Source organism: Heliangelus exortis, chromosome 14 (genome assembly GCF_036169615.1).
Source record: "Heliangelus exortis chromosome 14, bHelExo1.hap1, whole genome shotgun sequence".
In the NCBI taxonomy this organism is placed as follows: Eukaryota; Metazoa; Chordata; class Aves; order Apodiformes; family Trochilidae; genus Heliangelus; species Heliangelus exortis.
This window is the reverse complement of record NC_092435.1, coordinates 11,874,625-11,887,149: the sequence shown is the minus strand read 5'-3', so window position 1 is coordinate 11,887,149 and position 12,525 is coordinate 11,874,625. Positions and strand designations below refer to the sequence as shown.

At 44.6% G+C, this 12,525-nt stretch overlaps 1 protein-coding gene across 2 annotated transcripts in view; it reads left to right on the top strand.

Annotated features, from left to right (window-relative positions):
- Positions 1 to 1,117: 1,117 nt before the first annotated feature.
- The window catches only part of RNF128 (ring finger protein 128), a 41,772-nt gene continuing 30,364 nt past the window's right edge, over positions 1,118 to 12,525 (top strand). The window contains exon 1 of one of the 2 annotated variants that reach the window (XM_071757385.1): positions 1,118 to 1,712. In XM_071757385.1, the coding sequence (XP_071613486.1) occupies positions 1,295 to 1,712 (418 nt within the window). In that variant the 5' untranslated portion in view covers positions 1,118 to 1,294. The remainder of the gene's footprint in view (positions 1,713 to 12,525) is intronic. The other variant, XM_071757386.1, reaches the window with a different exon arrangement.

The following is a 12,525-nucleotide window of genomic DNA, read 5'->3' as shown; positions in this document are numbered from 1 at the left end:
CGTCTTGGTTTACTTCTTTCATTTTGTTCCTATTCTCTTTTTTTGTGAAGAGCTGTTTCAGTTTTCCTATAATCCCCTCTGTGGTCATGTTTATACTTTTAAAGAATCTTTACAGGAAAACTTAACTGAGCTTTCATCAAAATGTTTTCCACCAATTGCAGATTCTTTTGGCTTTCAGCACTATGCACATCATGACTTTTGCAGAAAACAGGAAAAACCTCTTGATGACTTTCCAATTTGTCCTTATTTTCATTATGGATGACAGTTCTCATATTAGTAAGGTTTTCATTTTTCTGTTCTAATATAATAAGACATAATATATATATAATACATATATAATATATTATATATATAATAATATAATATAATATATATAATATATTATATATATAATATAATAATATAATACATTATATATATATAATAATATTATATATTATATTATAATAAATAATATAATAAGAGCTGGTGCTAGTAGTTGTCATCGAATACAACCCTGACTGAATTCAGAGAGAATCTGTAGAGCCTACACCCAGAAATGGAGACCTGTGTGATAGTTATTTGAATGTTTCAGTTGAAGTCTTGGAAAAAAGCCAGAGTGTGGAAGTGGGCTGCAATACATGGTTTGCTTCTGTGGTGAGTTTAGGGGATTCTACCTCTCTTGCATTGGTATAAATCCATGTTAAAATTAAGGCATTGTAAGCACCTGAGCAAGCTGGATCTGACAGAGCAGATGAAAGAATCTGAAAGGAGAAATGTGGGGAATGATTTCATTTTCTTGCTCTGTAAGATGGGTAAATTTTTTCGTGTGTTACTCTCCCTCCACTTTTGACAGTTTCCACAAGGTCATTTGCATCACAGTGAAGTGAGAACCCTGAGCTTGCATCACGGAATGAAAGGTGACCTGAGCACCTGGGGTGGTGTCCCAGTTGAAGTAGGAGCAGGGGGCTTGAGCAATCTCTCAGGAATCCTCATGGAAGCTACAAAACGTGCAGTAATGGGAGAGGGGGAAAACCGAGTTTTGTGAAAAGGAAGCAGGAAGGTAGGGCTCAAGGTTACTTGCAGGTCCCTCAGTCTGCATCTTGATGTCACAATCAGTAGGTGTGGCACCTCTGGCCCGTCCCAGCCCCCACTCCAGATAAGCTCACTGATACCTCGAGGACTTACCTGGGTGGTGTCAAGTTCCTGTTGGAACTGAAATTTCAAACTCTTCGGCAGACTGTGGGCTAACAACAACCAGCAGCAGCTGAAAATACCTGTAGATCCCTTCATTTTGCACTTGGGCAAAGAAGCCATGAAGCAAGCAGATAAGTTGATTTTTTTCTGCCTCTTGGTGGTCACAATTTTATCCAGGACTACAGAGGCATTTTCTGCATTTTCAGTCTTACAGACTGCCTCTGTAAGTTTGTTCTATTTCAACAGTGCCAGCAACACAACTGTGTCTGAGCACTGTGAATGTGGCCTGTATGGATTAAATTCTCCTCTGCTTAGTGCTCAGGGACTTGTGGGCATCCCTAAATCTGCCAGTCCTCTGGCCTGTGATGCAGACACTGAGTTCACGGTCACACACCCGCCGTGGATAGCACTGATTGAAAGAGGTGATTGCACTTTTGCTGAAAAAATTAAGGTGGCTGCCAGAAGGGGTGCAAGAGCAGCTGTGATCTACAATTCGATGGACAAAGGCAACAGCACCGTCCTGATGTCACATCTGGGTGAGTATTGCAGCATGAGGTGCTGAAACTTAATTATTTCTCTGAACTTTGGTCCAGGACAGTTCAGTCAGGAAACAGTTGTGTTTGTGGATGATTGTTGCTTAGTCAAGAAATTCAATGGGAAAAAAAAACTGATTGTTCCATCTGAGTTGACTTCAGCACTCACTAAGAAACTGCTGTTTCATCCTGAGCTCTGAAGTTAGTATTGGTTTTGACTTGTGCAGCACCCAAAGTATTTCCCTAGAGAAACCCATTCTGTCTGCTTTGAAGACACTGGCTGATTTTTTGAGGTCAGATGCCACAAATGAACATACAAATGTCTGCAGCACAGTTACATGTTTTGCACATTCCACAACAGAATTTTGCTGCGTTGTTTTTGTTTGTTTGTTTTTCTCCTTAAATTGTTCTGTTTCTCAATAGTGGTTGATCTCAGCCTCTTCTGAGATTCCCTAATTCCTTAACGAGAGGTTAGACAAAATGATTAGAGTTGTCCATTCTGGCCCTAATGGCTATGATCTGCCACGAGGGAAGAACTGAGAAGCTGACCGTGATACCGTAATGCTTGGCTTTTATTTCTGTGTGTGTTTCCCTAGGTCAACCTGTCTAATAAGCATTTAATACAAATGTATACATAGCTAATTCCATGAGATATCCTTTGGTGGAGCTGCACTAGGAATCCTTTGGCTTAAGTCTTTCTTGTCTGATTTTGTGAGCAAACTGAGCAACTTTAAATCCAGAGATGAGCCAGTGTTTTACTGATCACATCCCTGTGCTGCTTTGAGTTGCCACTTCAGGACATTTGTAGCTGTGGAGCCCTGAGCTGGGCAGTTCCCAGGCACCAGCCAGCACCAGATGTTTTGCAGGCTGGTTCCAAGGCTCAGTTAAACACTTGTAGGTTCTTTACAAACCTCACCACTGTGTGAGGCTTAGCACGAGAAGAAAAAAGCATCCTAAACAAGGTATGGCACAACACACAAAAGAGTGCTGCACAGCTCTGGACATGCAGTGGTTTGTTGCACTACTCAGCCAGCTTTGGCTCTCCTGACATCATGGTAGAGCTGGTGTTTGCAAATGGAGCTTAAATGTTTTACTGGAAATGTGTAGCAAATAAACCAAAGCTTTTGCTTTACATCTGGAGAAAGTGATTTACATTTCAGTGGCCGTCATGTCAAGAATAAAATTAACTTGCTTTTTTTATTTGCTTTTGGAGCATGCCAGGTCCTCCTGACACTGGCTGAATGAAGAAAGAATTGTACTGGTGTTATGTAGCTGCCAAACTGGTGGCAGCTGCGTTCCTTGGGAGCAGTGGTGTCCCCACTGAGCATGGGCATCCCATTCCCCTGGAGGGCAGTGCAGGAGAATGGGATGGAACCCTGTTTAGACAGGCTGGGTAACTGGGATGTTGCAAACCTGACAGTTCAACTAGATTCCAGAAAGGAGATCATTATTTAGGATAAGCTCTGCAAGCAGACCCTAGTTTTTCAGATGTTTTTTTTCTAAAACTAAAAAAGATTTTTATCTTTACAGCAACAGATATATCACCCTAGAGTGTGAATTTCATGAGACATGAAGTTCCATCTTTCTTAATTTAGTCCCTTTCGTTTTCTCAAAGACCAATTTTGATTTTTATAGGACTATTTCCTATAGCTGTCCTGTAGGATGGAAGCAGGTATTATGATCTGTTTGTTGACAGAGGGTTTATAAATCCATGCAGGGATCACATATGTTGAACACAGTGGGAGCAAAATATTTCAGTGAGATGAGCTCTTTGTCAGATCAGTATAGAAGCAGCATCTTCTCTCTGTACTTGTTTGCTTCAGTACAAAGTGTGGAGCCATACCTGCTTTAGGTGGAACAGAAACAGCTCAGGTGAGGGGCAGTCATTGCAGCACAGTGCTCAGGGCAAGGGGATGCTGGAAGATGAGTTATTTTTTCACAGCAGAGCTGTTCAGAAGGCTGGGAAAGGAATTCTCTCTGGAGAGGAATCTGTCAGTGGTGGCCTCACCCAGAGGGTTTTGAGGAGGCTGGGGATCAATCTCCTCTGCCATTTAGTTTGGGGACCTTTGGAGATGAGATTCCCTGCTGGCAGAGACAAAATTCTGCTGCCAGCAACCTGCAAGCTCCTGTTCAAACAAGAAGCAGCAGCCCCTGGGGTTATTGGCTGCTTGGGGTCAGCCCCAGCACCTTCAGTCAGTTCTGTATTCTGGAGGAATCCTGTCCCCTTGGTTATTTATTAGGCTGAGGGCCTTGGCTGCAGTTTCCTGCCATCCTCCTCCCTTTCTGCTGACTTACAACATAAAATCAATCAGGTTTGCTAGCCAGCCTGATTTTCTCTTACAACAGTACAATATTATGTATGTATTTCACATGGTAAAACACTCAGTTTTACAGCAATTAAATAGCTCGGTCTGGGCAAAATCCGGGTGGGCAAGAAACTGATAATTTAAAGCTGTTGGGAAAAAACAAAGCAAAAAAGGAAAACCCCTCCTGGTGCCTCATGCCTCGTCCTCCACTGCAGTTCCTTTTACCTGTCTTCAGCTTTACCTGTTCCTGGGTGTTGGTTTCCTGTTACACACAGACACAAAAGATAAGACAAATAAATTAATAGCTTTTATGGTGGAAAAGCTTAGAGGTCAGGATATTAGTGACAACTTTCCCATTCCTCTTGGATTACACAAATCACTTGCTGGGAAAACACTTCTCTAATATGAAAGATTCTCTGTAGGTGTTTGTGTCTTATCTGCATTAAATTAAATTGATCCAGAAGTATAGTCATGAAGCTTTTGATAGAATAAATATATCTTTTTAGTAGTTCCAGCACTACCTTGATTTTCTCCTGAAAGGAAATGGAATATGCATCTTTTGCAACATTTTCCAGTGCTGCTCCTTGAAACGTAAATGGAAATTCCAGGAATTATGGAGTTGTTGAAATATAGCCAAATTTAACAAGATGTTTTGGGGCTCTTTTTTCAGTAAGAAATACCAGAGAACAGAGGGCAGCAGAACAGCAGTGAGTGCCCCCCAAAGGCACAGAGCAGGGTCCCAGGTCCCTGTGTCCTCTCACCACTGGGGTTTCTTTCCTTTTGGTTGGTTTTTTGTTGTTTTGTTTTCCTGTCCACTTACAAGAGAAATCAGGAGACTGGAAATAGGAGTATGAAAAGATAAAAAAATTAAAACATCATTCTTGCTGCTATTTGGATCCTAGTCTAATAAAGCAGTGAAGCTGAAATATCAGGATTTTTAAAGGTTTTCTCAGAGGGATTTACTAAGACCCAGTGAAAAGGAATTTTCTTACTGGTTAGGAAGCAGGGAGATCAGTGTCCTGGCAGAACAGAACTGTTGTACAGCAGAAGCAAGCAGGTGTCTCAGTCTGTCAACAGAGCTAATTGGCAACCCTGGCAGTAACTAAAAAAAAAAAAAAATTGTTGCAGATCTGCATTTCCTTCTAGCTTGTTTCCAGGATATTCTGTAGCCTCAAAGTTTAATTTTTGTTATCTCAGAAGTTTTTTGTGATAAGATCTTATCAGCTGTAGGTGCAGTAAGTGTTATGAATTTGTGGGCTAAGTGCCTGACAATGGAGTTTGGGTTTGTCTTTTGTTCTGAAAGCTTGTATTAAATCTTCCTCAGCTTCCTCATCTGAACTCTCTAAAATATCATTGTGTATTTGATCTTCAGAGTGATTTCAGTTTTACAGCTTGTTTTGAGTCATCTCCTCTGTTTACTATTGAAAAAGCCAAGCTCTTTGTCCTAGCTTTGAACAGCCTGTGAGATCTGCACAGGAAAACAAAGGAGCTTCCAAGAACATCCATGCAAAGTAGATGCCATGAACTTCCCCTTTCATTTATTCCTCCTGAGTGAAGGAAGTGGCTCTGCTAGCAGGAGTCCAGATGCCCCCAAGAAGTCCATGTTCTCATAGCTTAGACCAAATTCTTCCATTTATTGTCAAGGAAAATTGTCTAAAAGGCTTCAGATCTTTGGTGTAGGGAGGGCAAAGCACAGAGCCCCGTGCCTGTGGGAGCTGAGAGGCCAGGAGAGGTTTGGAGAAGGCTCAAGGGGTCCTCATCCATGTGTACAAATTCCTGATGGGCCAGGGAGGGTAAATACGAGGGAGACAGACTCCTCTCAGTGGTGCCCAGAGGCAATGGACACAAACAAGAAACTAGGTTAAGAAAAAAAGTCTTCACTGTGAGGGTGGTTGAACACTGTGACAAATTGCCCAAGTGCAGTCTCCATCCTTGGACATACTAAAAACCCAAGTGAACAATGCCCTGGGGATATGGCCTGTCCCCAGCTGCCCTGCTCAGAGCCAAGCTGGACTGTCCAAGCTCCAGACCAATCTTTTCCTTCAGAAAGGCTCCTGAGGGAACCTGGTGGGCTGTGCTTACCTCCTGTGTTCAGGTCTTCCAGAGCACCCAGAACACGGAGCCAGCAAAGCCCAGGACCTCAAGCACTCGGGCACTTAGTACTGTTTCTGTAGTTTCCAAGATAATCAACGTGATGAGCACTGGGTTTGTTTCAGGGCACTACAGTAGTTGACCCACCTGTTCACCCAGAAACTTGGTGGTGAATACATGCAAGGAGCCAAATTCTGCTTCAGGTTTGTCCTGGGACCACAGCGTGGCTCTGTCATGGGCTTCCTCAGCTCACAAAGCTCAGGAGAGGCTTTACCAAAAAAAAATTCTGCCTGAAGCAGAAGCAGCTAACCTGCTAGCTAACCATTTCCCCCACAAAGAAAGAGATGGCATCCTCTGCTTAACCTGCTAGGAACAAAGAAAAAAAGAAATATTTTCATCTAATCGAGTCAATCAGGCTTCTAATTACAAGCATGTGGTGTATTCTAGAACATGCAGAGCTTTCCTTAGTCACCCATCTGTGTAACATTCCCAATCAGCCATGCCATGAAGGTGTGTTGGGTGTTAGAACAGAAAAGCTGAAGAGGAAAGTGGAGTGGTGGAAGCCTGGGGGTCACCTGCAGGTGTGAGACGAGTGCTCAGAGGCATTGCAGAGCCAGCTGGTGAGGGTCAGCTCCTGGCCCCTCTTCTCCCTCCTGGCACTGGTGTCACAAACCTCAGGAGGATCCATGAAAGGCAACAAGGCAAACCATGGACTGCCTGAGTGTGACTGCCTGAGAAGGAGCTAAGCACAAAGAGCTAAGAGGCAAATGCTCAAGACATGGAGTTTAAATTCCTATCTCCTTGAAGGCTCCTGTGGTTCAGGGTGTTGCTCAGGTTCAGGCCATAACTCAGGGCTTGGAACTCAGCTGGATTTAAGCATTCCATGCATTGCCTCTCTCCATCTTCTGGGATGGTCCCTCCTGGTCAAGGGCAGTGGGTGTGGTAGCGACTTTTTTCTCCAGGAGCTCAATGTGCTGACTTCCACCAGGGCAGAGCTGTGTTTGCTTCCTTTTATCACTGGAGAGGATTAAAACCCATTTTTCTGCATCCCTGATGATCCCCAGGCCTCGTGCTGGTGTGCAATATACTGCTGGGCTCATGGCACTGCAGGAGAGCAGAGCTGGCTGCTGGCCCTGCCCAGGCTGATGCACAGGTAGAAGCAGGACAGTGGGTGTTTGAAGTAAATAAAAAAGTGGGACATCTGTCCTACCACCTGTAGCCTGTGTCCCTATGGCCCCTCTGACTCTTTTCCCCCTTCCCATCCCTGTGATTTCACCCTGTTTCCACCACAAGCTCAAAAGCCCTTTTGCTTCCTTGTTCCTTGTACCAATAAGCCCAGCTCTCTGCTGAGCCTCTCCCTGGGCAGAGGCAGCCTGGAGCTGCCAGCCAAAAGCAGCACATGTTTGCTGAGCCTCAGGTTTCTGCCTCTCCTGAGAGACCTGCAGGAACTGATGAAGGGTTTCTGTCCTCTAACCAGATGCTGATGTTAAAAAAAAATGTGGGAAACGCACTGAATTTTCCAAGCTTTTGGCTGAGTTTGGCTGAAATCGGGCATCAGCATAGGCAAGCAGAGAAGTGATCTGCAAGGAGATGGGGATGAAGATAGACAAGAAAACTATGGTTGTACACTTTGCTTCCCTTTAAAACCCAAGAAAAAAATGAGTCAACTTCAGGTTCTAGTGGTGATCTAAGCAGAAGCTGAGCAGAGGTTTTCAGAATACACATTGGACCCAAATTTCAGCAAGTCTCTTTCAGGATCAGCCTTTTTTTTTTTTTTAAATTCTTGTTGCAATTTACTGGCCTGTCTACTTACTCCTAGTGCACCTGGCTTTCTAACTAAGGATTTATACAGGGTCTTCACGGAGGAAAAAAAAAAATCTTAAGCCTTAGGTCTCCCCTGAGCCTCCTCTTCTCCAGGCTGAACACCCCCAGCTCCCTCAGCCCTTCCTCACAGGACTTGTGCTGGATCCCTTCACAGCCTCCTTGCCCTTCTCTGGACCTGCTCCAGGACCTCAATCTCCTTCCTGACCTGAGGGGCCCAGAACTGGACACAGGACTCAAGCTGTGGCCTCACCAGGGCTGAGTACAGGGGCAGAATCCCTTCCCTGGACCTGCTGGCCACGCTGTTCCTGATCCAGGCCAGGATGCCACTGGCCTTCTTGGCCACCTGGGCACACTGCTGGCTCCTGTTCAGCTTCCTGGCAATCCAGACTCCCAGGTCCCTTTCTGCCACTCTGTGCCCAGCCTGGAGCTCCCCATGGGGTTGTTGTGGCCAAAGTGCAGGACCCGGCACTTGGCCTTGTTGAACCTCATCCCGTTGGGATCAGCCCAACTCTCCAGTCTGTCCAGGTCCCTCTGCAGAGCCCTCCTGCCTTCCAGCTGATCCATGTTCCCCCCAGCTTAGTGTCATCTGCAAATTTGCTGATGATGGACTCAATCCCCTCATCTAAACCATCAATTAAAATATTAAACAGAACTGGGCCCAGCACTGATCCCTGGGGGACACCACTCCTGAGCAGCCACACATTGGATGCAGCCATCTCAGGCCATTCCATAAACCCCCCAGCCACCAGCTGGGTCCAAGCACCAAACCCCTAACCTTCTCCAACTTTCCCAGAGAAGATTTTCTCCTTTTTGGTTGTTCCATTGGAATGTTTTGCTCTAATGCTTGTCAGCACCTCTTGAGGATGGAAGAAGGGAATGAGAAAGCCTGGCAAGCCTTTGGCCTCTTGAAGCCATTGGCGACATTCCCACTGACACGACTGGGGTCACTGGAGTTTGTCACAACTGAAGCTCTAATTATGCTGATACCCTAATTACGCAGTCAAAGCTGAGCTTTTACTGTTGTGTGATCTTTGAAGCCCATATTCAGAGCTTTCCTGCCTCCAGCTGCCTCAGTCCTGTGAACAAGGTTCTCAGTGCTGGCTGGAGTCACTGCTCAGCCTTCCCTGTAGGCTGGAGTGAAGGCTTTTCACAGGAACTCTGCAACTTTGATGGAGATATAGTCAGAACTGAAACTAGGCACACCTGTGCCTGGGATGACAAAGCTCCTCAGGGATGTGCTACTGATTTCTGCAAGTAGCTGCTATCTGTGGTCCTATGGTTTGTGTATTTGCACAGATAAACCCAGAAAGGGCAAATATTTTGACTCGGACTGAGTTCGTCCTCAAAGGACCAAGTGTTCTGCTCTTGAGGACATGTTCAGTCCCTTGATGCTCCTCAGCTGGCCAATTGCATTTCATGTGTTGTATGGAAAATCTTGGTCCCCAGTCTGGATGGAGATTACCCAATGCACTGATTCAGTCCCCTGCTTGGAAACTCCACTGTCACTGAACAAAGACCACCAGTGAATCAACAGGCCTGAGGAGCATCATGCTTCAGCTCCATGTGAAAACGAAGCAGACCAAAAGTACCTGTTGTCTGGCAAGTTCTGGCCTATTTTTGTAAGTTTTTTTGTGTTGTTGTTGTTTTAGTTTTTCAGAGGAATTGTAGATGTTTGGGGTTTTTTCCTCAAGGCTTCTTGTTGTAAGCTGTGAGGAATGCTTTTATCTTCAGCTTCATTTCCTTGCATCTCCTAAATATTGCTTATTTCAATTTATCAGCCAGCTTCCTATGAAATGAAAGATGGAAAACATAATTCCATGAAACTGCAAGTGTCTTTGGCAGGAGGAAGAGTGCCTCAAACTGTGATTGGTGTAGGAGCATCCATCTCTTTGGTACCTTCTGTCTCTGCTGACAGTGTTTTACCCACATCCTCAGGGGTAGCATTGGGCACACGTAGCCCTGTCACAACAATTGGTCCCACTGTGCCAGAAATGGAGAAAAACAATGTTTGCTTCCCTGGCACTGGAGACTCTTGCGCACATCTGGGTAGCTGAGGGAAAGTGTTTGGTGCCAGCACACGGGGACATCTGACGCACTTTTTTTTTTTTCCACATCCAGTGAGCAGAGAGTTGTAGGCTGGAGTTTCCAAGCTGTGTCAGAGCCAAACAAGCTCCCAGGTTCACAGTGAAACTTTGCTGGTACTGGCAGCCTCTGAGTGTCTGCTGCATCTCTTCACTAAGAGCACCAGAATCTCCTGGAAGCTCCCAAGCCCTGCAGGCAGCAGGTGGGGAGGTTTCCAACCTCTACACCTCCTCTGGCCTGAGCCTGTCCTCTTTGCAAAGTGGCAAAGTGCCACAAACTCTGTTTTTGTATCTTAACCTTTTTTTCATCTATCTTAAAAACTTGGGAAGCTTTGGCCCACACTGTTGCCTACTCTGGAGCAAGTCACCTGCCCAAGCCCTTTCTCTTGCTGACCATGGGCATAAGCTGCTTTATAAGCTGCTTTTGGATGAGGAAATGCAACATCTGTTGTCTTTAACTTATGATCTTATGATTCAAGGTAACATTTGTTCATGTTTGGATTTTTTTTTTTTTTTTTTTTTTTTTTTTTGTCCCATGACATGCAGTCCTGGGTTTCATTTTAGGGCACTCCTTTTGATTGCTTTTTCCATTGCTACAAGTGCTTCTCCTTTCCACTTCGCTGTTCAGTGGAGAAGGCCTGGAGATGTGGCTCAGATCCATATGCAGTGCTTGGAGTGCTCAGTGCCTGCTCCTGTAATGCTTTGCCCTAACAGAGATTTCTTGTGTCCTTGAGAGATTTCCTCCAGAGATCCAGAGCTGCATACTTGAATAAGAAACAAACACAGTTTTGAAGGACATGAACTTACAGGTCTCTCATCAGCAAGATGCCCTGAGTGATCTGGCTTGACATTAAAAAGCAATATTTAACAAAACCTTTTTTTTTTAAAAACTTGAAAAAGGGTGTTTAAATATTTACTCAAATAAAGCAAAGCTCTAGATAATGATAGTGTCTACCCCTGTAGAAGGCAGTGACAGGGTTCCCAGGATTTCACTTTGTTTAACTGAAAGTCATGCCCTACTTTCTGAACTTATCAGAGCCTCCACCAATAGCCCTGGGGAAAAAATTGAAAGCAAAATTATACAACGTAAGTTTTTGAATAATAAAAATCTTTAAATGTTAAAAAAATCAGATCTTTGCCAGGAACGCCCTCATGCTGTACCTATTTTAGATGTAATTCTGCTTCTGGATTCGTGGGAGCCCATTCATGCTGCTTACCCTGTCATTCTCACGTCTGCAGTCATCATGGGCTACAGCACTTTTTATTGCAGAAATGTTTAGAAAGCTCTCACAAACAAATGTAGCAGAAGTAAACTGCACTGATAATATGTTGTACTGCATGTCACAGCCCCTGCAATGTCTGGCCTCTTTCTCCAAAACATATAAAATCCAAACTATAGACTCATAGCCTATTATGTAAAGAAGAAAAAAAAAACAAACAGCCAAACCCAAACCAACCAGTAAAAAAAACCCCAGGCTTCCTGGTAGCAGTGACTATTTTTAATTGCTACTCAATACACCCCTTTTCTGTTGTAAATTACAGTTAACTGAGCTGAAAGCCATCAGACAAACCTTGTTTTCAAATTCAAGGATACTTCAGTAGGGTCGCAGACCTGTTTATGATTTGTCATCCTGGAAGAAGATTTAATGAACGTGAGCAATGAAAGTTCTCAGTGTGAGAAATGTAGCTTAAAATAGGTATAACTGGAGTGCTGGGTTTGAAACACTCAGCTTTACCTCTGCTGGGGTGTCCCCCTGTGCTCTGACACTGTCCCAGCACCTCCCCAGACCCCTCTTGGTTGTGCTGGCCCAGAGGAGCCTCTGACCATGCTGGGATGCACAGGGACTGTTGGCCTCTTGCAAGACTGCTGTCTCCCAGTGCTTACTGGGAAGGACTGACCACCATGAGTCTATTTTTTTGTCCCAGTGTGGACACTTGGCTTCCTTTGTTTTGCCAGCCTGAGAAATTCTTCAGCCAGGGTGAAGAAGCTTTCTGTTTGTTTGTGCCTGCCATTTGCTTACTCAGTTATTTTCAAGTGAGTGGAAACATTGCCCGAGCAAGGAGTCAGAAACTTGATAACAAAATAATACCAGGGCAGCAAAATGCCCACAGTAACTTTTACTGCATTTTTTTTTTCCTTGTTATCGATCTCCAGGCTGCATGGCGAGAAGGTCAAGTTCAGGCTCCCTGTTAATTTTCATGGGATTACCAAATGTGTTGTGGAGAGCTTGTCACCAGGCAGCAGCCTGGAGTGTGCGGACTTCCCAGCAGCTGATGAAGAGTTGGTTACCACCAGCCCAAGCCAGGCTGGAGCACTCTCGAGCAGCTGCAACTGCAACATCTGCACCCATCCTGTTGCTTTACTGTGCTCGTGTTACTAACTAATGTGTGGGAGTGTAAGAGGTTCCAGTCTTTGCTGTTGGTCCAATTTTGTTTTAGTAAAAACACCAGAGCGAACCATCCCTGAAGCTCTGGAAGCAGTTGGAGCTGAGCAGCTTGGCTGTTTTCCATTGC